The sequence below is a fragment of the Paroedura picta genome, chromosome 10 (genome assembly GCF_049243985.1).
Source record: "Paroedura picta isolate Pp20150507F chromosome 10, Ppicta_v3.0, whole genome shotgun sequence".
NCBI lineage: Eukaryota > Metazoa > Chordata > Lepidosauria > Squamata > Gekkonidae > Paroedura > Paroedura picta.
The window spans coordinates 50,082,997-50,107,781 of NC_135378.1; the positions used below are offsets into that span (position 1 = coordinate 50,082,997).

General features: G+C 40.5%; 1 protein-coding gene across 3 annotated transcripts in view; it reads right to left on the bottom strand.

Moving 5' to 3' along the window:
- Window positions 1-290: 290 nt before the first annotated feature.
- FHDC1 (FH2 domain containing 1) overlaps window positions 291-24,785 on the bottom strand; it is a 50,626-nt gene continuing 26,131 nt past the window's right edge. For all 3 annotated transcript variants that reach the window (XM_077300075.1, XM_077300077.1, XM_077300076.1), the window contains 10 exons: window positions 24,548-24,609; window positions 24,003-24,105; window positions 16,315-16,400; window positions 16,125-16,225; window positions 13,282-13,352; window positions 13,056-13,163; window positions 12,062-12,132; window positions 10,852-10,969; window positions 7,747-7,911; window positions 291-4,346 (listed from right to left, as the gene is read on the bottom strand). In XM_077300075.1, the coding sequence (XP_077156190.1) occupies window positions 2,364-4,346; window positions 7,747-7,911; window positions 10,852-10,969; window positions 12,062-12,132; window positions 13,056-13,163; window positions 13,282-13,352; window positions 16,125-16,225; window positions 16,315-16,400; window positions 24,003-24,105; window positions 24,548-24,609 (2,868 nt within the window). In that variant the 3' untranslated portion in view covers window positions 291-2,363. The remainder of the gene's footprint in view (window positions 4,347-7,746; window positions 7,912-10,851; window positions 10,970-12,061; window positions 12,133-13,055; window positions 13,164-13,281; window positions 13,353-16,124; window positions 16,226-16,314; window positions 16,401-24,002; window positions 24,106-24,547; window positions 24,610-24,785) is intronic.

Genomic DNA, 24,785 nt, shown 5'->3' on the forward strand with positions numbered 1-24,785 from the left:
TTGTGGCAGGGTGGGACTGCCAGAATTATTCAGGAAAGAAGAAAATAGAAAACTAGAACAGCTCAGTCACAAAAGGGAAAGAAAAACAGCCAAAATGTTGCCTCTGAGGAAAAGGGATCCATACCTTAGGCAGAAAGTCAAATTTAGTTCAAAAAGCAAGTGTCAACAATACAACATTTTAAATGTTCTTAATCACAAAAATATTATGTTCCAATGTGGGGATCAGTAGTTTAAGAACTAGAATATTAAACAAAGTTAATATAAGTACACACACCATGAGACCTGAAATATATAGCACAAACCCCATAAATGGGAACTTTATTAAACTAGCAGGATAAGTTCAGAAATGTATAAATGGTCCATTAAATACATCCAGCTCATTTTTACACAGAATTTACTTACAGTTTCCAAACACATAACAATTAAATTATTTTCTTTTCAAGCTCACTACCATCAAAAGGTAATAAAAATCCATCACCTGCTCTTGCAGATGAGTACACAAAAAAGATACAGGTGGGGTCAAAAGAATATACTTTAATATTTAACCCTTGAAGGAGAATATCTAATTAGTTCCCTTGGATCAAACCCATCAGTTGCGGTTGCTATTCCCATCCTAGGCAGCCTCTGAGACAGTGACCTGGTGAGTGTTGGAGCTCTAGAAGAGGCCAGCAACTCCACTGTTGCACACTAAATAAGCCAACCATGGCAACAGGGTGGTGGCTTGTATGGAAAGCCCAATGGTGCACTTGATGGCATTTTTGCATATTTTCCAGAATTGAGATTTTGTAAACCATTTATATATATATATATATATAAATATATAAAATAAGTGATGAGATTGCATGGTAAAATTACTAAACTGGCTGACCAAATGTTTGTGACAATTAATTGGTTTATAGTAACATCTGTGCATGTCATTCACTGTGACAGATGAATCTTCAGGGTTGGGTAAGAAAGTGGCAGTGATACAGGAAGGTGTTATCAAAATATTTCCATTGCAATTTTTTTTAAAAAATGAGGTTTTCATAAATGAAGATAGCACATATTTAAATAAAGACGCTGATGTAACAGCCTGTTTCTGCACCTATATATATGTACCTGGAAAAGGAACAAGGGGAAGGCGAAACACATCACAAAAGGTTTCCCTCATGCTCGAAATCCTAGTCTGAACTAGGGTCATGTTTTCCCCAGCAAGTTGTTTCTTTTTTTTAAAAAAGCTATCAAAAAGTAAAGTTTAAAAAGATAGTGTTAAAATCCATATCTGGAGCAAATTAAGCTTATTTTACAAAAAAAAAAAGTGCCTTTTGGCATGCATAAAAGCAAGTTGTGTGTTTCATGCCAACTGGTCATATTGACAAAAGGGAGGCAGCAGGGAAACCAATGGCTCTTATTAACCGGAGCCATAGCAGCATTTCAAGTCATCTGGTAGTAGCTAAAACCAGTGGATAAAAGAGTTGAGAGGGAAAGTGCTCTGCATGAGGTTGTAGCTCTCACAGGTTTCCAAAGCTGCAGCATCTGAGATATGAACTATAAATATGGCACTTTTATACACAAAAAGCTGGCAAGTTTGCAAGTGACCTGACACACATCAGGGCACCTATAGTCATCTTCTCTAACAAGTACCTGTGGTTTCCGAAAGCCATAGCCTTCAGCTAACCCTACTCATTCCAGCACCAGTCATTCCATGGACTAATCTACTTGTACATGCAAGGCAGTTCTTCCGCACTCATGGAGAATCAACATTCTGCCCTGCAGAATTTCCCCTTTCCCCTTACAGACACACATACAATTTAAGACATGCTGTGAAATCAAAGGTGGTTTTACAACAGTGCCTCCCCCCAAGCAGCAGTGTCCTAGTTAGGCCAGCGTTTCTGTGTGTCCAATTGCCAGCAATGGACTCCACGACAGGCACAACATAGTCTTAGAGCCAAAGTTTTAGAATGATCCAAGTCTGCTTTTCATGTTTTCCCTAAAACGATGTCCAGAACTGCATAGTTAGAGACACAGTAGTTATGTAAGAACTGAACAAAATCTTTAATTCTGCTTCCACCACCACCCGCTTAGACAAAAGCATTTCTTTAGCATGTAACATCATTGTGGAGGTACTGTGTCCCAAAAGGAAGGGAACTTTGTTTACAGCGATTCCATCAGTCATGTTGAATACATTCATTTCTGACATACAGCAGGATCAGGACAAAACAGCTAAGGAGCATGTCATTCCAGATGCACAACATACCTTAATTCCCAGTGGACACTATTAAAATATAACATAACTTCTTGGATATTTCACAACAGACAAATTTCAGTATCGAACAAGCTGGTTTTCACATTCTATATTGCCAAATGACAACCCCCACTTATTTTCAGAAGTGATTCAGGAATTTTCCTATTGTAGTCTGATTCCCTTCTTTAAATTTGAGGGATGCCGACTTCCCCAGGTCTGTTTGCTCCCTTAACATAGACTCCATCTTAACACTGAGATGGTCAACAGCATCAGTGCTCCGTTGAATCATTCTAGCACTGTTTGCTCTTTTAAGAGGGCTCCCACTGTTTTCCCTTGGACTGAATTCATCGGTTGCTGTTGATATTCTCATCCTAGGCAGCCTCTGAGACAGAGACCTGGTGAGTGTTGGAGCTCTAGAGGCTGGCAGCTCCACCTTTGCGCATCTTGAGGAAGAGGCCACTGTATTCCTGGCAAAGCTTGGAACGGGAGCTGGTGTCTTGGGAACAACGATAGCTGTGCTTTTGTTAGTATCTGTAGGGGACTGCTGGGGTTTGGTTGAAGAGCGGCATATCTTTGTTTCGTCATTTTTCGATTTGGGGACGTACCTGACAGGCTTGGAGCTTGGCTTTTTAAAGGAGCCTTTGTGCTGAGGTTGCTCCCTTTCAAACTGGCCACTACTTGAATGCGCAGTCCCTCGTTGGAATTTTGGCTCCTCTACAGATATGCTTTGCCTGTACAGGGGTTTTGGCACTGTTTCTGCAACACCCCGAACAGAATTACGCCGCAGCAGCCGTGTTTCAGTTACAGGGGTTTCTCGGGGTGCTGGCTTTGCCTCAGGCTTTTTTGTAGTAGTAGGGGGTGGTGCTTTAGTTGATCTGGAAATAGGCACAACTTTTCTCATGTTTGCATTCTCAGAGGCATTCAGAGTTCTGACTGGTCTGGGGTGATTGGGAGCACCGCTGCTGGATTTTGTAGAACTTGGAGATTTATCTTTTAGGGAGTTTCTCTTTGGTCCTGATGCATCTTTGCTCTTTACATGTTTTTCCTTAGGAAGACCAAGCTTGCTGGTAGAGTCTTCTTTATCGACTGGAAATGAAGAATTGACGCCTAAAAGGGATCTGCCACCAGTTTGCAGGTCATTCATAAAAAGGGCCATGGCACTATCATCCTTTTTCATTTTGTTGCCACTGAGTTTTCCATCATTTCCTTCTGATAAGTCGAGTGTCAAAGAACAGTCAGTAGCATCTGATACACAGAAGGCTGGCCCATGCAGCTTATTTCCTGAAACACTATTATCTGTAGAAGTGGGACTGCCATGACTATGTTCTGAAGTTTCATCTTCAACCTTATAAACAGTCTCTCTAGATGTTCTGCAGGGTGGTACTGTATTGCCTGCAATGCCAAGGGGGTGGCTGCTTGAATCACCCTGAGTCTTCAGATCTGTCCCTCCAATCTCAAAATGAACAGTGGATGGGTCCTCTGTAGAATTTGCTCCGTGGAGATCAAACTTAAGCAGCCCAGTAACAAGTTCACGTTCTTCAACAGACAGATCCCATGGTGCTGTGCCTGTGGTTTCCATACAAGGCACACTGAACCTGTACTTGTCACTGTCCATGCTCTCTGGTTCATTGGCAGCATCTAACTCCTCTGCATCTTCTCTGAGCCCAGGCTGAGGTGAGGATGACCATAAGTAACTGCAGTCCATGCCTCCTTCAGATGCTGGTTGCAAGTGTGAGTCAGTTAAACGATGGTCTTCGGACTCTTCAGATGCAGTCCAAGCTACACTGGGTTTTGCTTGTGCACGGGGGAGGCTGTTTGACTTGTTTGGCTCCTCATCCTTTGATATCTCCAGGAAAGCCAACAGCTCTCGGTCTGCAGTGATTCCCAAAGAATGCCGGGAGCGCCTAATGCTGACATTTCTGCAAGAAGGACTTTGGGGTCTCTGTTGCAAGAAAGGCAGAAAATCTTCAAGTCCTCTCCTAGTCAGTGTACCAACGTCACTCTCACTACTGCTCCTGCCAAACCCCCCGAGATCTCCAACAGCCCATGACAGGCGCTTTTCTCCCCGCTCTTTTAAGCGCTGCCGCTGCTGAAGTTCATGGGCCTCTCTTTCCTTGTTTTCCTGTTTGGAAAAGGAGAATAAAAACATTTAAAGATGAAAATATTTTAAACATATCTTTTCACCAATTCTCCTTGCTCTCCTCTGATTTTTAGGTTTAATAATATTATTATTAATTTTACTTATTTCTGACCTTATCTTGTGAAACTCAGGGCAGATTACATCAAAGTAAAATCACATCGAGATAAAATATAGACATAAAAATACAAAACTATTAAATTAAGTACATTATATCTAAACCCAAAATTCAGTCATCCATTGTGTAGTCCTTCACATGATGAGAAAGGAAGTGGGAGGATCTGCCCAGCCCTAGTGACATAGAAAAAGGGGGTTGCTTTGGGTCTCAACCATAGGCCTAGTGGAACAGCTCTTTTATAAGAACCATCCAAGATCCCACAGGGCTCTAAGTTCAATCAACAGAGCATTCTACCAGGCTGAAAACGGCCTGACCCTGGCTGAGGTCAGTATAAGCTCCTTGGGGCTGGGGATCCTGAACAAATTTTGCTCACTAGGTCTTAAAGCTCTTTGGGGGGATGTATGGGGAGAATTACAGAGTTCAAATAGCAACCAATATCTAATGTAGTATCAGATGGATAGCTCAGGCTATCCTGATCTCATTAGATCCTAGCCCATCCATTTTCCTTTGATTGGAAACCACCAAGAAAGCCCATGGTTGCTACATTTAAGAAGCAATGACAAACCACCTCTGTAGATCTTTTGCCTTGAAAATCCTATTGGAGCACTGTAAGTCAGCTGCAACTTGATGCACTTTCCACCATTATCAGATGAAGAAGCAAACAATGTTGCTTTTGTTTTGCATAGCATGCATTTAGGCCTGGCTGATGAAAGTGTTATGAAATGCTCTATCATGTTTTAGTTCATTGCTAGTATCAAAGCCGGCTTTAATAGGGGACTCCAGAAAGGCTGGAGAGCTCCCTCTCAGTGGGCTTTCCTCACTGCCCGGTGGGCAGGAGGCCTGCGATGAGGGCTGGGCCACCTGGACTGGTGTGGTGCCAGGAATGTGGGTTGCTAGCCTCCTGTATTGCTGTGTGGGCAAGAGCTGTGCAAATATGGTGGCCTAGCCACAGGGGCTGGGCTGCCTGGGCTGGCGTGGCACTGCAGAGCAAGGCTGGCTATCCTCCTTCACTGTTCTGCGGGCAGGAGGCGTGCAAGTATGGCGGCCCAGTCATGCAGGATGAGCCACTTGGCCCAGCATGGTACTGTGGAGCACAGCCAGCTAGTTTTCCATGCTGTGGGTGGGCAGGAGGCATGCAAGCATGTCAGCTCAGCTCTAGGGGCTGGGCCAGCTGGAGTGACTGTGCACTCTGCCAGCCTCCTTCACTCCCAGGCTTAACATGCTGGCTCTTTCTCCTCCAGCCAAGTGTCCACAAATGGCACTGAGAAGGAAAATGGAGTGGGGAAACCCTGTGATTGGTCCTCAGTGGGGGAGTGCCCTTTCCCTGTTGGGGGCATATCCCTCTATGAGAGCCAGTCTGGCAGGGTATGCACCATCCACATGCAACCCCAGCATTATTATGAGGACTGATGAGGGTCCAACTAGATTCAACAGAGAGCATTGGACTTATGAACACTGCTGCCATTTTGGAGTTTAATGGGAGAATTTTAAAATGCCACAAGTGCAGTAGGATGACGCATTCTTGGTCCTTAAGACTTTTAAAGTGCTGAAACAGCAATACCCACACAGCTGTCTTGGCACTTTCAAAAGCACCAGAAGGAAAGAGAACAAAAGTGCATCATCCCACTGCACTGCAAGTGCATTCAGGACCAGGCCCTCACAGCACTTTAAAATTACCTCATTTTAAAATGGTAGCAGCATCCATGGGTTAGACCCAGGGATACCATCATGTCTATCTGTGCCCTAATTATGCCTTGATCACCAAAATGGCTGTCATTCCTCTCTTGTGATTCTCATTACAGTGATCCTGTTCAAGACTGAGGAAGTGGCACATCATCAGCAAGGCTATATTTAATGTGTGTCTTTGTGCAGATTCATATTTTGATGTTCAAGAGCAGGATTCAACCACCTCAGCTTTTTAGACTTCATAACTGTGAAACAGTATAAGCAGCATTTGGTGAACTTTACACGAGAAACAATTCTAGCAGTTCTGATCTTCACATAGTAGTTCTGTGCGGCTTAACATGGTAAGGAATAATTGTAGTATTGAGGATTTACACTTTTGAGCAGGCTTGGATCAAAAGAGTTTATCTCCTGATACACTGAAATTATATCAAAATTATGGTTTAAAATGCCCAATAGTGCATCTTACTTTCATCTCAACACCCCTAGCAGCAGGTAAATATCTTCAGCAGTGGATTTGTTCGTAACAATTACCAATATCAACTATAGTTTGGCATTAAATGATCAAGCCTAAGACTCATGCACCCAAGCCAGACATCTGGAGGGTAAGAGCAGAACAAATTTTACCAGCTCAGATATAATTGCAAACTATTATTTATACTAAGCAACTAATTGAGCTGGAACATCTGAAGACAGCAGGGCAGGGGGAAAGGGGATGTGCAAGCCCCAGGGCTTGGTCATACAACATCAAGCTATTGGCTGGTATTGTGTATAAAATGACCATACAACTTGCCAAGGCTAATTAAGCAAGCCTATATTTCAGTAGGAATCAGAACAGAGGTCTTCTATCCCCTAATGTCCCATAGCTTCTCCCTTTTCCCCTCCCCCCTTCTAAATCCCTTTTCCACATAGACAAAATCTGAAATATGAAGTGTGTGTCCTTTTGATGTACCCTTTTTCTAGTCAGGAGGGTTTTTCTTTCTAAGGGACACACTTTCCCCCGTGCCAAAAACGTCACTGAATACATCAGCACCAGATTACTAGTCAACATTTCAAGGCCACACATGCATGACCTCTTGGATTAAAGGAGCCAAACACTCCTAGGTACACAGCACTGTCTCCAGGCACTTTGCCTATTGTCATTATACAAGCACAGCAGAGATTACACTGTTTGCATGCCATAGGCATAGCAGCCTGTCATGCGGCCACCTGCCTTTTTATTTCCAGACAATGGCTGCTGTTCTCTCTGCTCCTATCCTAAAATTTGGGCTACAGAAGAAACTCAAGAGGGCACAAGATGTATCCAATAACACCCTCATCCAGTTGAATAAGAGTACAAATTAAACAAAGAGAATACCTGCAAGGAAAGGACAGGCCTAATAGATGTGTGGTAGACAGGCAAACTTAAATACCTGTACCCCAGGATTTTTTGGAACAGTAAAATGCTTAGATTTCTTTAAAAAAACAACAACAGAAGCTTTATAGATTGTCTTGTTATAATGGAACACGAAAGCCAAAACTTTATCATTGGACTCAAAGAATCAATAAATGTTCTGTGATATGAAAAGGGTAGATTTTCCTTACCTTAACAGCTTTGTTGAACCTTAGGCAGAAATCCCTAAATATCTGAAAGCACTCCTCCAGTTTCACCGTTTCTTTATCTTCACACAAGAAGTCCATAAGGGCATTTGCTTCCTTTAGCAGGTCCCGTTTCCACTGTTCAAGTTCTTTCAGTTCTTTCATAGCAAACTTTAAATTAAAACAGAGACAGACATGCAGATTAAGTCCAACCAGATATGGATGAGGTCAATTGTCTATATACTATGCAAGGAATTCTGCGCTTTAAACATTCATGAAATTCACATGGCTGGAGAGACATTATTATGTTAAAAGCAGTGGCCCTGGATGTACACACACAGAACTATTTGCAATCAGAGACACTCTGGCTGCCTCTGTCTGAACATTTTTTTAAAGTATAGAGAAAATTGAAAGGCTAATTCTTATTACAGGTGATGTAGGAGGATGAATGTATACCTCATAGGCCAGTGCACTGCCACATTCAACACCCTGAAAAGTTCTCCCCCTTTTATATTGTCCCTGTTATATTAGATTTTTAACTGTGAACTATTTAGGACAGATATCTGTCTTCTATATAAAGTACCATGCATGTTGATGGCTGTATACAAATCATGATGTTTTAAAAGTGATTATTTGCATCCAATGACAAATCTTGGCATGTTAAAACCAGCCATTTCAGCAAAAGGAGACAAAACTTAGTCCGCCTCGAATTGAAATGAATTTTCAATCAATAGCTAACAGTTCTAGAGTTAAAAGCATTACAGAATTTTGATTCTTGTTTTTTCCAGATAAAATCTTCACTCCTTTCAGTGGTGAAGTGGCTTTCTACTACTATAAGAAAAGCAGCAAAGCCAACAGGCAAGGTAAGGATCTCTTCAAACACAGGAGAATCCCTGGGCATGGAGGATTTTGACAGTATTGGCAGTTAATCTAGAGGGGGGGAAATCCTAATATTGGTCTAATGAGAGTGCAATACACTTCAGAAAAGAGGATGTCAAAAGCAGTTGAGTGCCAGTTAAAAGGACAGCAAAAGGGAAAGAAAATAAATGAGTTTGATCAAGCTCCTGTGAATTCACTGAACAATTTTTGGCTGTGCCTGAAACAGAATTTCCGAAGTTGTTGCCATCTGTCCCCTCCAGATGGACCCCTAAGATGCTAAGATTCCCTTACTGAGCCATGCTGCATCAAACTGTCTCAAGAAAATTAACCACATGAGCACTCTCTGAAAACCATTTGCTACTTTTTATCATTAGGTACTTTTATCATTAGAAACCGAATCTCATCTTATGTTTACTCAAGCCTATCCAACTCAAGCAGAGACACTGAGAAAGTAAGCCACCAGGCATTAATAAGCTTGTTCCACTATAAATCAGTTCTGCCTAGAACATTTTTATTCCACCCTTCCAGCAATGTGCATGATTGTCCTGTCCCCATTTCATACTTCTAACAATCAAGTGAGGTGGGTGAGACTGAAAATATGGCTAGGACAGAATGCAGTTTTCAACCCAGCCGTCATAATTTCTAGTTCAACAGCTATATCTCACTGGCTTTTCTAACCATTCGCTGAAATCAAAGGCATGGTCACATTGTTTTGTGATGACAAAGGCTAAATTAAATTCTGAACACTAGTTTCTGGCAAAGGATGAAGTCTACACTAATAATAATATGAAGCAATGGCAAAACAAAACTACTACTTAAAAAAGAGCAAGAGAGGACCTGCATAGAACAAGACAGTAAAAAAAATGATGTCTTGATTTTTAAAACAATTCTCCACCACTAAAACTTGGTTTAGGAATGTAACAATATTTCAGACCTGCAACTTGCTACTACTTAGTTCAAACTGCAACTTGTCCAACAACAGCTAACTGGCCTCATCCCATAAAAGCCCCAAAGAGCCCTCCCCCTGGATTAGCAGGTGTGCAGTGGGATATCCAGATATGCAGATGATACCACTCTAATGGCAGAAAGTGAAGAGGAACTAAAGAGCCTGTTGATGCGGGTGAAGGAGGAGAGTGCAAAAGTTGGCTTGAAACTCAACATCAAGAAAACAAAGATCATGGCATCTGGCCCTCTCAATTCCTGGCAAATAGATGGGGAAGAAATGGAGATAGTGACAGATTTTATTTTCCTGGGCTCCAAGATCACTGCAGATGGGGACTGCAGCAAAGAAATTAAAAGACGCTTGCTCCTGGGGAGGAAAGCTATGGCAAATCTAGACAGCATCCTAAAAAGCAGAGACATCACCCTGCCAACAAAAGTGCGTTTAGTCAAGGCTATGGTATTCCCAGTTGCAATGTATGGCTGCGAAAGTTGGACCATAAGGAAGGCCGAGCGTCAAAGAATTGAGGCTTTTGAACTCTGGTGCTGGAGAAGACTCTTGCGAGTCCCTTGGACTGCAAGGCGAACAAACCGGTCAGTCCTAGAGGAGATCAACCCTGACTGCTCTTTAGAAGGCCAGATCCTGAAGATGAAACTCAAATACTTTGGCCACCTCATGAGAAGGAAGGACTCCCTGGAGAAGAGCCTAATGCTGGGAGCGATCGAGGGCAAAAGAAGAAGGGGACGACAGAGAATGAGGTGGCTGGATGGAGTCACTGAAGCAGTCGGTGCAAACTTAAATGGACTCCGGGGAATGGTAGAGGACAGGAAGGCGTGGAGGATCATTGTCCATGGGGTCGCGATGGGTCGGACACGACTTCGCACATAACAACAACAACAGTGGGATATCTGCAAGTAAGCTATACTTGCACTCTCAGAATCCGTGCACTTTATACATTTTAATTGTTTAACTGTTTTAATTGACTGTTTTATTATAACTTGTAAACCACCCCAAGCTGGTATCCACGAGGGGCAGTATATAAATCTAAGTATAAACAAACAAGCATTATTCAGAGCAGCAAAAACATACAAATCAATTAGCTATTCTTAACCTAAAGATACACAGCACCCTTCCATGTAAAATCACTATGTTAAAATGCTTACAAGTGACAAGCAAAACTGCAGAAGGAGCACCCCTGAAGAGGCAATTTAAGTAAACTTTGGGTGGTTTTTATTGAGTACACCAATAAAAATGCAGGATAGGGATACATACAACAAGAACATCTGACAAACCTGGAAGAAGCCTTCCATCTGGCGAAACAGCTCTGGATCCTTTCGAATATTTTCCTTAAGAGATTTTATTTTTGATGAGAGTGAATTAAGCTCTGCTTCTAAATTATCAACAGGTATTCTGAAAGAAAAAAGGTTAAACATTTTTGTGAACAGAGCCACCTATCATGAAAGTGTTAATTCTCTTTTTTAAAAAGAAAACTGTTTAGCAACATATACCAGGTGAACAAATCAGACCCGTCCTATGCCTTAAGAGATTTGATTAGAAAGTTACAGTAATTGACCAAGTCAAATGGTGAAGCATTTTTCTGAAAGGAAAGTTGTCATGGGGCGTACGCGCACTAATAAGACGTTTCAGCCATGAGTGGAAAGCAGCAATATAAGTCCACTTTTGACTACCCACAACCCCAGTTGCTACCAAGGTATAATTTTAAGGAGTCCCCATTCCTTTGCATATTCCTCTTCCTGAGAGTGTTCAGCCCTTTTCATCAAAAAAGCAGAAAAGGAACAACTCCTTTTTGCCAGCCAGACAAAACTTATTAGCTGGGTGATTAAAACCATCAAAAATCGCAGTTTTTAAAAATATGCCAATTCACAACAGTTCAGTTTGCACAATTTTGGTTTCCAATTTGTAGAGCCTTTTTTCTTTTTTAGGAATTTTCAACAAACAACATAAAAAGTATGTATTTAAGTTACCAAGCAAAAGCTGTTAAGTCATCAAAGACCAAACAATTCCCCTTAAGACGGATATTTACTCTAGTCAGTTGGCCATTCAACAAAAATGAGTGAATAACTTATTAGAAAAAACTAAGTGTGCGTCCAATGGCACCAACAAAATTTTATTCAAGGTAATTGCACACAAAAACTTATATCTTAAATAAAATTTTATTGGTCTTAAAAGTACCACCAGGCTTAAACTTTGTTCTGTTGCTTCAGACTAACACAGCTACTCACCTGAATCTAACTTACTAGAAGTTGACCATGCTTTTAAAAAATGCTTTAAAAAAATTATCTTCATGAAACCTCCAGACCTGAAGGCATGCTGCAAGCATTGTTCTGGTATTCCACTGTTTCATTTACAGTGAAAATGAAACCGCCGAGCCTACAGTAAACACTTGTTAAGATCTCAGTTTTCATGCCAAGACTTTGTACATGTGTTTAAGTGCTTCTCAAAGAAAAGTTCCCAGTCAAAGTTCTCAGTTTCCTTGCTTACCTGGCTGCCTCTTGAACATGCTGCAATTTTTCTGAAAAGGTTAGAAGAACTTTATCCTTCTTTTGGGCTTCCTGAAATAAACAAAATATCTCTGTAACAGTCCTCACCATGCCAACAGATACACTGAAGTCTGCCTTTTAGAGAAGCCGGTTAAGATGTTTCTGCTTTAAGCCTGCTGTGTTTGAATCAAACTAAAACAAATCAATTGTTTTGGAAAACCCCTTGCTTAAAAGGCTTAGAAGGATTCAGTTTAACAAGCTAAAATAGCAATTTCTTTTTCAGAGTGCTTGTGCTCTCCCTAAGTACAATCATAATGTACCAAGGAGCAGCATTAGGTAAAGGCAGTGCATTAATGCCCATTGTGCAAGCTAATACAACATTTCCTGCCTAATCTCCACCTAATAGAAACTTCTTCACATCTCTCTGGAGTCTTCAGATTAGTTGTTAAACCAATTTGCACAGAGATAAACTATGAAATCACAGAAAAGACTGCCAATCCACATATCTCCAGTAACAAGGCCAAACCTTGCAAAAATTAACTATAATAACTATCAAGCTCAAATTAGCTACAAGTGTGTGTGTGTATGTACAGCTAGTTCCCAAAGGGTCAAGGCATTTCTCCATAATAAAGCTTCTGAGAAAACGTTTATCCCAAGCTATCACCAAGCAAATTAAATCAGATCTAGCAGTTTCTTCCCCAGAATTAACCAGTAATTTGTGGTAAAATGGTCTAGAACTAGAGATTTTATATAATAGTCTAGCTATGGATTCAGATTCTAGGACTTCAAATCATACTGCTTGTTCAGGGCTGCAGGTTTAAATTACAGCAAACATCAATTTAAGATAACTGTAAAGGGGCAAATGAAAGAAGTAATTTTATTTTCAAAACTGTGGCATGATTTCATTTTCAACCCGAAGATCTTCCTAGTCACATATGCCAGCCGCCAAATGCTTTGTACTCTAGTATCTGGTGAAATAGCTGTTCTTTACATACCAAAGCAACAAAATGAAGCAGGTTCATTCCAGGCCTGTTCGCTTTTGTATCTGCCAACTTGAGTAATGAGGCCAGTTTAAAACCAACTGCATTGCCAGCAAAGCCTCCCTAAAGAGTTTTGGGGAGGGGAATTTGTGTCAGAAGAAAGACAGAAAGAGATACAAAGTCATTCCACCAAGAAAACTAGACGTCCAGGCCCTCCCCCAAACAAGATTTATCCGCTTACAGCATTCATGATGTTCCCAGCTTGAAGGACCAAATGCAATATGGAATGTAACTCTTCACAACACATGAGCTCTGCAAGAGATATAGAAATCCAATCATTTGGCTGCTTAGGAGAAATTTGTTTTGCATAGACATTTTCAAATTCTACTCAAGAAAAGATTTTATTCTTCTGGAAAAGTTACAGTTAATATTAAGGATTAGGTCCAAACAAAAAGGCCCACAGACCATTTGGCAACCCACAAGCATAAAGTTGGCTTCTCCACGGCAACTATAAATGACATGCTGTATATTTGGAACCAACTAGAGAGTCTAGGTGGTTATAGTGATATATTGGGAAGGTGCTTGGCAGAGTCAAGATAAAAGCACTCTTGTGCTTTCATTCAGTGCTCTTTTCTCATACTGATGTTTCTTAGGTGTTAAAATCAGAATTTATTTATAGTGTGATTATGTAACTGCTGACTACCCTGACCTGGATCACCCAGGCTAGCATGATGTTGTCAGATTTCAGAAGCTAATCAGGGTTGGGCCTGGTTAGTAATTAGAAGAGAGACCACCACAGAATTTCAGGGTTGCTTTGTAGAGGCAGGCAATAGCAAATCCCCACAGCAGCCTCTCTCAACTGTTTTGCTGTTGAGAAATTCCTGAAACATTTTTCAGGCTTCAAGAAACCCCAGAAGTGGCTTGATTGCAGAGAATATGGTTGGGAAACATAGCAGTGTACATGCCACCTGGGTTCCCCTCCCTTCCCACCCCCTGCAGGCCCATCATTGGCCATTTGGGGTCATGACCATTTATGGTTATATCACCTGATAAATGTTTAACAAATTTCAAAAATGTAGAAGGAGGAGGAGGGAGAGGAGTTGGTTCTTATATGCTCTTTTCTCTACCAGGAGTGGCTTAGAATTACCTTCCCTTTCCCCAAAACAAACACACTGTGAGGTAGGTGGGGCAGAGAGCCCTGATATTACTGCTGAGTCAGAACAGCTTTATCAGTGCTGTGGCGAGCCCAAGGTCACCCAGCTGGCTGCATGTGGGGGAGCAGGGAATCAAACCCAACTTGCCAGATTAGAAGCCACCACCCCCAACCACTACACCATGCTGACACCATACTAAAAAATTAACTCTACCCATTTGGGAAACCTTTCCAGGGCCATCAAGAAATACAAGGATTTCACAAAACCCCAGTTGAGAAAGTGTGTCTTACAGGTTCACCATAAATTGCCAGTGACTTGACAGCAAAAAAAAAATGGTTTACTATGGAACTGAGAGATTGTGAGATAGAGAGGGAGGGAGAGAGGGAGAAACTTGATTTAGGCAACTTTGCATGATCTCTCCACCCTTCTCCCTCTTCTTACATAATGGAAGATAATCAATCCTGATTTTTCTACAAACCATGTTATACTGAACCAGGAAATTCTGCTTTGCTCTTACATACTCCAATGATAGTTTGCCATTTCAAATTAATGCAAGCAAACTATCGTATGCTACAATTTAGAAACAAACTAGCCAGCTATTATTTGTCTGTACTTTCATAGTGCTGTTGGAGGGGGAGAGAGAGGAGAATGAGAGGAAGAGGTAGTACAAGTGAACCTGGAGTTCTCTCAACGCTTGTTATCATCACAAAACCATAGTTCAGTCTTTCCTCTGAACTACCAAGAATATAGCTGGCAAAGGCCATTTATAGACATTCTCCCATTTTGAAACAGTCTTTTCATAACACTGGCATTAAGACATCTTGAAGATCATTTTGTGATTTCTCCCCCCCTCCAAAAGTATTTGTACAACAGACTGAATTAGCATCCAAGTAATCAGTGCAAATGTGTCCTATGAATACTGCAGAAAACCAGATTTTTATGAGCTTCTAGGTTTTTAGAGCAGAGGAAAAAATAGCCTGATTCAGTTCATTTTAAATGTACTCCTAGCACCTTAGTCAAATACGTTATCTTAGAGACAAAGAGAAAGCAGACAAATGCAAGGATTTTGCTATAGGAAGTCATAGAAGTCCACTGCAATTAAAAGCTAAGAGATGAAAGGGACTTTGAAAGGGGCTGCTCTGAGTGAAAAATAGCACAATGCCACATTCTATGGTCTCTTACACTAATGGCATTCATAAGGAACTGCCAAAGGCTAATCCGGATATACGGAGCGTTTTAAAGCATTGTAAATGTGTGAAGCTACACTGGTAAACACTTTAAATAATTTATTTCTAATATGCCGAAATAAAACTGTTTTCTGTGTACAGAAAGTCCCCTCTGCTTCTTCCTTCCTTCTATCCCACAAGTCTCTGCTCCTAAATCCAGCACCCCCAGAGAGCTTTGTTACTTTTGTCATACAGACAAGCTTCTCTTCCACAGATTAGAGATTAATGACTACCTAAACTCAGCAATACAGCTGATTCAAATCAGCATGAGCACTAGTGTCTACACTAAAAAGGGGAGAGGAAAGACAAGATATGCAGGAGGAAAGAGCGCGGAATCACAGAAGTCACTCTGAACAATGTATAGGTTTGAATGATGAACACCAGTGCTTCAGAGACAATGATTGCCTGCTACACCAACTCAAGGATTGAAGGAAGTAGAATTTGACTGTTACACAAAAGAAAAATGGCAGAAGAAAAGACATGACAAAACACCTTGTCCTTGGAAGCAGAGCACAAAGCGTGAGATGCACACTCCAGACTGGTAATATACACACCCTTATGGAATGTGTCAGAGCTAGCTTGCTTCCTTTAAATAGCTAATAGGTACCTGAAATTCCAGCTCTCATCACTGTAGTGAGGTTGATTAACCTGCTAAGAAAAAAAAAAAACAAGAGCCAAATGCATGCTTCAGCATGCTTAATTACCCTTAGTAGCCCTCCTTATAATCGTCATGTCTTTCTGCAGAGACGTACAAGATGGGGAGAATTCTTTTTTCAACATCATGGCTTCAATTCGCAGTGAGTAGCTGAAAAGATGAAACAAAATAAGTTTTAGACCTGGAAAAACAACGTTAAATTACTTATGGTGAATAGAATGGATTTGAAGTTTCCTTACTTTGGCACCTGGATTAGCAAGTACATAAAAGAATCTGCTTGACACAATTTTGATATATCTCCACTGAAGTCTTTCAATTTTTTTACCTAAAGGGAAGCAAAAGAAAGAAGATGCTCACATATCGAGGATGAGTCAGTCAATTATTAGACTATTTTTTTTAATTGACCTTTACACCATATGAAGCTAGAATTATACATTATGGCAAATACAGACCATGTGTCTTGCTTCTCCTGATGCCTAGCAGCATTCGAGTATAAAATTTCATCTAATAGTGCTCTGCAAATCAATTAGAAGCAGTACACTTATCTAGATACTGTTTACAGTGGCAAGAAGACCTGGAGCAAGATATCACTACAACACACTACATATTCTGTTTTACCAAAAGATATCAGTTAGAGAGGACAGGTTGGTCTGCTATTTTTAGCAGAAGCCCCTGTGTGCCCTAATGCCTAATCCATCATCAAAAGATTTAACAAGCATTTTTCAATGATTTATGGAAATAATACACCTAAGGCTCCTCTATGCTCAAAATGTACAGGAGGACAGCTTTTTATACCACTAAATGACTACCCATTTCACTGTCTTATTCCTGTGTGTATATGGACATAGCTGGAGGGGAAAAGTGTCAATGAGAATCTATTGCTTTAAAAAAAAGTACCCCGGTTTCCATAAGAACTAAATAATTTTAAGTGACTGTTTTTCATTGAAGTCCTGTTGACAGCAATCTGACACTTCACCTTTAGGGGTACAATCTCATCACATTCTTGGTTTCTGCTCAAACAGAGATGTGTTCCAAAAACTATCAAGAAGACATGAAATCCTTTTCAATGACACTTTTTAAACAATCTTTGGGCAGGTTAAGAAAAACATAGTTTATCTGAAATCTCCTTTAAAAAAAAAAGCAAAACTGTAGAATTTCATGGCCTCTTCTGGAAGAGAACTGCTGTTCAAGGTAGATTCTACATTAAAAAAAACACCAAATGAACTTTTGCTTATAATATGAATTTAAACTTTACTAAATATACCTCCCATCTTCACATGAGTTCCGATATCAATATTAATTTATCAATTGCTTTGTCACAAAGACAAAAAATGGGGTCACTTCTACAGAGTACATGAACTAACAATTGTACACATGCGGGTTCGCCTGTGTTCTTTTAATCATTCACAGACTGTGGAACATTTCAGTTCTATTGCATGAGTGATACTGGAAAGTGATAATGACACTGAAGACAAGTGCAGGCATCTTTGTGAATTCCAATTCTAACTGGATATGTATCATGAGAACAGTGATATGAATGCATTAAATTAAAAAGCATCATGTCTCATTCTCACCCTCCACATGCCTATATATTTTGTCTCACCCTATTCTTTGTCACACCCAGTGTCTGTTTTCTGAAGTAAGGCCAGCCTACAAGTTCAACTTTATACTGTACAAACCCTTAAACCTAATCCCACAAATGTGGTGTTATATAATGGTGAAGCCAAATTATTCAACCTATATGTTGACTTTTCAACATATAGAAATTCAGGTCCCATTTTCCCAAAAAATGTCTATCTTCAAAATTATGACCTGTCTGTATCTTAGGGTTGAATTCCATAATCCATGGACAGGAAAGTGTGTCAATGGGAGATACAGAAGAGGCAATTCTGTCTGTCTTCCCACCGCAGCTTCCCCACCCACATGGTTCTCACACCCCTGAAAAATAAGCTTTCTTGGGATGGAAAGGACAGCTGCAGGTAGGGGAAATGCAGGAAAGACCTGCAGCCATCAGTGCCTACCAGTAGTAGATCAGGAGCTTAAACTAGGAGTGTTTTAAAAACTTGGGATACTGTTGAGTAAAATTGAGTTTGCTCAAGTCTTGTTCCCTTTGTAGTGTGCTTTATACTACAAAACCACTGCAATAGCTGGCTCCCATATAGATATTACTAACATGAGTAGACACAGAGATAACAATAGTTTTTCCTATGTCTGTTTCCTGCACCATCATGAGCTCTTTAATTGCGGCTGTTCATGATGGTATGGAACACACCATATCATAGGAAATATTTGTTTTTTAAAACTTGGAAGACAGCCATGAGGACAATTTTTCTAATGTCAGTTATGTTACAAACACAATGTATGAGCTTACAACAGACTTCTTATCCTTTACACTGTGTATTGTGATAGTAGTAACAGATTCTCCAGTCATACTTATTGTGATCACTAAGCGAGTAATTGCTCTTTATGTTACTTAACACAGGAACTGCATGGAATATTCCCCACTTATCTTTCTCTCAGAACAGAGGGCAATAATTTAACAAGGAAAACATCCCTTGTTGGCCTTATCCATGTATGTACAGCTGAATTACACAGGATCATGTCATAGGGAAGCAACTCCCATGTTGTTGCTGCTATTTACGAATGGGATCTATGATGTATTTCTGGCATAGTTTCTTCCCTTCTCTCCATGGTAAAGATCAGACTGCATCTCATGTTTTCACAAATTCTGCAGATACTGAAAATTCTCATATTTGTTCAATGTTTCTCAAATTAAGTCGTGTGATATATCTAACTATCAATAATGCCTATAAAGCACAAATGACTGGGCTTTCTAATAAATACTAATCATAGTCCCTCTAGATGGTAAAACCCAGAAGTTGAGACTACCTGGCTGGAAAGGATGTGTTGCAAAGAAAAGTGGTACAAGATGCTTGAGCATGTAGGAGGGGTTGTTTGGCAGCAGTGGGCAGGGGGGGGGTAACAACACGATGTACAATACTTGGTAAATATTCTGTTCAGGAGGGGAACAGAGGAGGGGAAAGAATGAATGGGGGCTCATTTCAGACTCACAAATAATATGGTATCGACAATGTGTCACCTATCAGTTTAAGTTGCATTCTGTTCACAGGTCAATCTCAGCACAGTTATAAAGCTTCTGTAGCGTGAAGGTCCTATCTAGCCCACAAGCCTTTGACTAATGTGCAAGTGGTCCTTGCTAATTGACCAGGCACAATACAGCACAGTTGCCCGAGGCATCAGCCTTTATTGCTTCTTGACAGAGAGAAGCCCATTGCTACTAGCACAAAGGCATGCACTTCAACACACACCACTCTGCTCAGTGACTTGAAACATTTCAAGAACCATCTCTTACCTAATTCTGCATCAAGGTTGGTTTTATAACCTATATACTGTAAATTAAGAACACCTGCATAAAGAGGAGTCTATGAATTCAGTTGCTTGCTATACTAACCATCCATCCTGTCTCTATCAATTGCCCTTGCTCTCATCTCCAGATTGTGTTCAGGGAACCTCTGAGGTTCAAAGGGAGATCCCATCTCTTCCCTCAAGCTTTAACTAGGAGAATCTCTGGTTTCTGATGTACCTCTGTAAAAGTATAAAGTAGGTGTTAAGACTTGACTGTAAATCAAGCCCTACGTGCAAACCAAGGAAGGACTCAGACAGAGGACATGAAAGTTTGTGCATACCTGTGTATCAACTGCTTAGATAAAAGGACAAGGAACTATACAGGTAACTAAAGCTTTTCATCTGCCAACTGGAAATCATAGAATCATAGAGTTGGAAGGGGCCATACAGGCCATCTAGTCCAACCCCCTGCTCAATGCAGGATTAGCCCTAAGCATCCTAAAGCATCCAAGAAAAGTGTGTATCCAACCTTTGCTTGAAGACTGCCAGTGAGGGGGAGCTCACCACCTCCTTAGGCAGCCTATTCCACTGCTGAACTACTCTGACTGTGAAAATTTTTTTCCTAATATCTAGCCTATATCGTTGTACTTGTAGTTTAAACCCATTACTGCGTGTCCTCTCCTCTGCAGCCAACAGAAACAGCATCCTGCCCTCCTCCAAGTAACAACCTTTCAAATACTTAAAGAGGGCTATCATGTCCCCTCTCAACCTCCTTTTCTCCAGGCTGAACATTCCCAAGTCCCTCAACCTATCTTCATAGGGCTTGGTCACTTGGCCCCAGATCATCCTCGTTGCTCTCCTCTGTACCCTTTCAATTTTATCTACGTCTTTCTTGACATGAGGCCTCCAGAACTGCACACAGTACTCCAGGTGTGGTCTGACCAGTTCTGTATACAATGGGACTATGACATCTTGTGATTTTGATGTGATGCCCCTGTTGATACAGCCCAAAATGGCATTTGCCTTTTTTACCGCTGCATCACACTGCCTGCTCATGTTTAGTTTACAATCCACAAGTACCCCAAGGTCTCGTTCACACACAGTGTGACCTAGAAGTGTATCCCCCATCCAGTAGGCATGCTTTTCATTTTTCTGACCCAGATGCAGAACTTTACACTTATCTTTATTAAATTGCATCTTGTTCTCATTTGCCCATCTTTCCATTGTGTTCAGATCTCGTTGAACTCTTGTCTCTATCTTCTGGAGTATTTGCTAGTCCTCCCAATTTGGTGTCATCTGCAAACTTGATGAGTAGTCCCTCCACCCCCTCATCTAGATCATTAATAAATACGTTAAAAAGTACCGGACCGAGCACCGAGCCCTGAGGTACACGGCTACTCACCTCCCTCCAGTCTGATGAAACACCATTGACAACAACTCTTTGAGTGCGGCTCTCTAACCAATTCCCTATCCACCTAACTATCTGAAAATCCAGATTGCAGTCCTTCAATTTATCCATCAGAACATCATGGGGAACCTTATCAAAAGCTTTACTAAAATCCAAGTAAACGACATCAACCGAATTTCCACGATCCAGCAAACCTGTTACTTGGTCAAAAAGGAAACCAGGTTGGTCTGACAGGACCTGTTGGAGACAAATCCATGCTGACTTCCTTGGATCACCAAATTGTCCTCCAGATGTTTGCAGATCACTCCCTTTAATATCTGCTCCATTATCTTCCCCACAACAGAGGTCAGACTCACTGGTCTGTAGTTTCCCGGGTCATCCTTCCTCCCTTTTTTGAAAATCCTCATCACTCTTTTCTCTCTGGCTAGAAAAAGTTTTTCCCATGTCTAAGAATGTTTTTTAAAGACACGTTTTTAAGATTACTCTGTTCTGCACTCAATGCCAAATGCCATACCTGCACAGAATGGTGGCACACACAGAGCAGTGGTCATAGGACTAGTAAGAACAATTTCTTCCTGAATCCATCAGGACTCAGCCTTAATTTTTTTTCAGTTAATACACTAGTTGCCAGCTTGCTCAACACTGTTCTGGATGGTCATAAACCTGTTGTGATCTGGCCTGCTAGAGGATTGTTTGGTGCTCTGCACTCTGCAGATAAAATCTTTCACATCTGTTCTAGCTTTGGACTCTAAATTAGCAGTGACAGGGTCAGATGGTGTCAGGGTGCTGACTTTTCCAGTTGTTTGGTATACTCTCCAGCTTATTCAGCTTGAGGATGTGAACAGGATCCTCGGAAGTAATTTGAGGTCTACCACCAGCTTGCATAACCTTCCTGGCTACTTAAATCTGCCAGGAGGGAACTGGCAAATTGCATCTGAGAAGCAATTAATATCTCCTTGAGAGAGGAAGAAGTTGCCCCAAACAGATTGTGGTATATCTGCTCCTAAAGAAGCCTACCCATGAGATCTCAACATCTACCTATTTAATTCTTGAGCAAGGTGAATTTATAGGTCCCAGTTGAAGCTGATTATTTGGATCCTTTCCAATCTGGTTATAGGCCAGTTATGAGACTGAAACAGCATTGGTTCCCCTGGTGGATAACCTACAGGATAACAGGAGATGGACAGGGGGAGTGTGACCTTGTTGATTTTCCTGGACCTCTCGGCAGCTTTCAGTATCACTGATCATGGCACTGATCCTTCTGGATTACCTCTTCAGGCTGGGATTGGAAGGCACCAGTTTGAGATGTTCCAGCCCTACCCAGAGGATAAGTTTCAGAAGACAGTGCTGAGGGACTGCTGCTCAAATCCTTGCCTTTGATCTGTAAATCCCATAAGGCTCTATCTTGTCTCTTAAACTCTTCAATATCTACATCAAGCTGCTAGGTGAGGTCATCTGGAAATTTGGGTTGGGTTGTCACCAATATGATGATAGAGAAAATAAGAAGGGGCACACCTGTCACTAAGAGATAAATATAAGGCCAAGGTAATAATGCAACCTAAGGAAAATATTTAATTACTTAGCTAAAAACCCCATATGTATTTTATTTATTCAATTTTTATTCCACCCCTCCCACAAACCTCAACAGGCTTCCTCAGGAGCATCTGTTAGTCTTTCAGCATTCTCCAACACCCCCTCCAGGCCTATCCCTGGCAATTTTTGGATGGGGAACGGGCCAACATGACCACATACGTTCATATCACCCAATAAATGTTTCACAATATTTTGGGATCAATATACCTAAAGGACCACCCAGTTACTTATCTATCTACCCAATCACATTTTCTAAGGCCCTGCTTTTGGTGCAGAGCCTTCTGAGATTCAGCAAGTAGCAACCTTGGAGAGGCCCTTTTCATGCACAGTATCAGAACTCTGGAATTCTCTCCCCTGAGAGATTTTTCTTTCTCCTTTTTGTGCTATCTTCCACTAGTGGGTTAAGATTTTGGTTCATATCATGTTCCTTCAGCGATCGCTCCTTCCTGACCTGCATTTTAATTGTTAAATTTTTGTATTTGTATCTTAGCTCTGGTTTTAATTATATAATTTGTTGGTTTTCATGGTTAAGATGTGATTTTATGATGTATGTTTTTAATTGGTCAGTTGCCTTGATGCCCCATATGATGGCAGAACGTTATGTTATAAAAGTTATAAAATATAAAAATAATAAACTCCCAGGCCTGCCTTAATCACCCTGTTCTTACATTGCTACGGTTTATTCCATTTTAGACTTTCTTTTATGTTATTCAGAAATATTTGGTTGAAGCTCTCAATCATTTTGCTGCTAGCCAATTCAAATACCCAAGAGAGCTTCTCAGGAAACCCTCCACTTGAAGAGCTATTCTGATGTGAAAGTGCAAAGAAGTGCATTTTAGGGTGACACCATTCCATAACAGGACAGTATCACATTAATCTCCTGGATACTTGAAACAATTCACTACCTCCCCAATCTTTAAGTCTATGATCTGAATATCTAGCATTACCACTCCAAACACATTATCAATCTCATATGATTCTTGTATTTTTTGTTTGTTTCCCTCTCCCTCCAACTGAGTCTTTTCTTAAAGCTACCACTTTGGCCATATTGCCCTTATGCTTCAGGCTGACTTTTCCTCTCTATGTGTTCCCTTTCATGCTTCCTTTTGAAAATCTTCCCTGGCTCAGCTCATCAACCGTGTTGCTACTGACTGCCTTGCCCCCTTTTATCCTCAGCCTCATAAGTATTCAGTCAATTCTATTGTAAATCCACACAGAGACCAAGTACTTAAAAACTGTACTTTCAAAAATGTTCAAGAGTTCAATATTAAACTTATAATTAACCATCCCTGATGCATCCCTGACTTTTCCCTTCACAGTGCCAATATTTAGCTACAACCTCTTCCCAATCATTTATTCAAATGGAACACTGCTGCAAGACTGCTGTAATATTAAAATTTTAGTATATCCCAACCCAAGTACTGCAATTCTGGAACAAGGCCTTATATTCACCAGTTAAGAGCACTGTTCTCAACAGAAGCTAGGGTAAGTAGCTTCCTCAGAACATATAGCTATTTGCTGAATTTAAAGAATGGATAGCCATCCAAGCCCTTCTCTTACCTCTTCTGATTCTGGCAATAATTTAAGAAGTTCACATAGTGTTTCAGAACTATAGAGATCACTTCTTCCTGAGTTAAGATCTTCAATTATGGATCCAATTGTTCTGGGGAAGAGAACAAAAACAGAATACATCTTGATGCTAAAAGCTTTGCATTTCCACAAATGACACCATTATCTTTCTTCCCTTTAAAATAATTCTTAAAATCTAAAAAACAACAGTGCCTACTCTTATGCAAGTTTCATATATAGAAAATGATGTTTGTGTCTTTTGGAAAAAGACATCTAGTTAATAAACTGGACAAAAAAATTAAAATTCAGCCGAAATCAGTAACACATGAGGTTGGCCTAACACTGAAAATTGCTTAGTCCTGGAAAATAAAACTATTGCATGTTTAAAGAACACGCAACTAAGTCAGATTGACAAATATCTCCATTTGCTGATAAGATTAAGTTTTCAGGTATACAGTTTATAGTGGAGTATCCCCTATATGCCATTGTATATCATATGATTTGATGATGATTACAAAAGCTATACAAGAGCTTACTTTTTGAACTGCTTGAGGAAAATCCCAATATTCATACTTCTTTTGGCATCCAAAATATTAATCTAAAAAGAAAGATCATAAAATCCATGAAGAAGTTTGTTTAGGCAAAATATTTTCATTTCAGTTGATAACTTTATTTTTATCAGAAAAGCAGAAAAGCAGCAGGAAATTTTATCCCATAGCAAAAACAAAACTAAACTGTATCTGTCTAATCCACACATGAAACTGCCTTGTATTG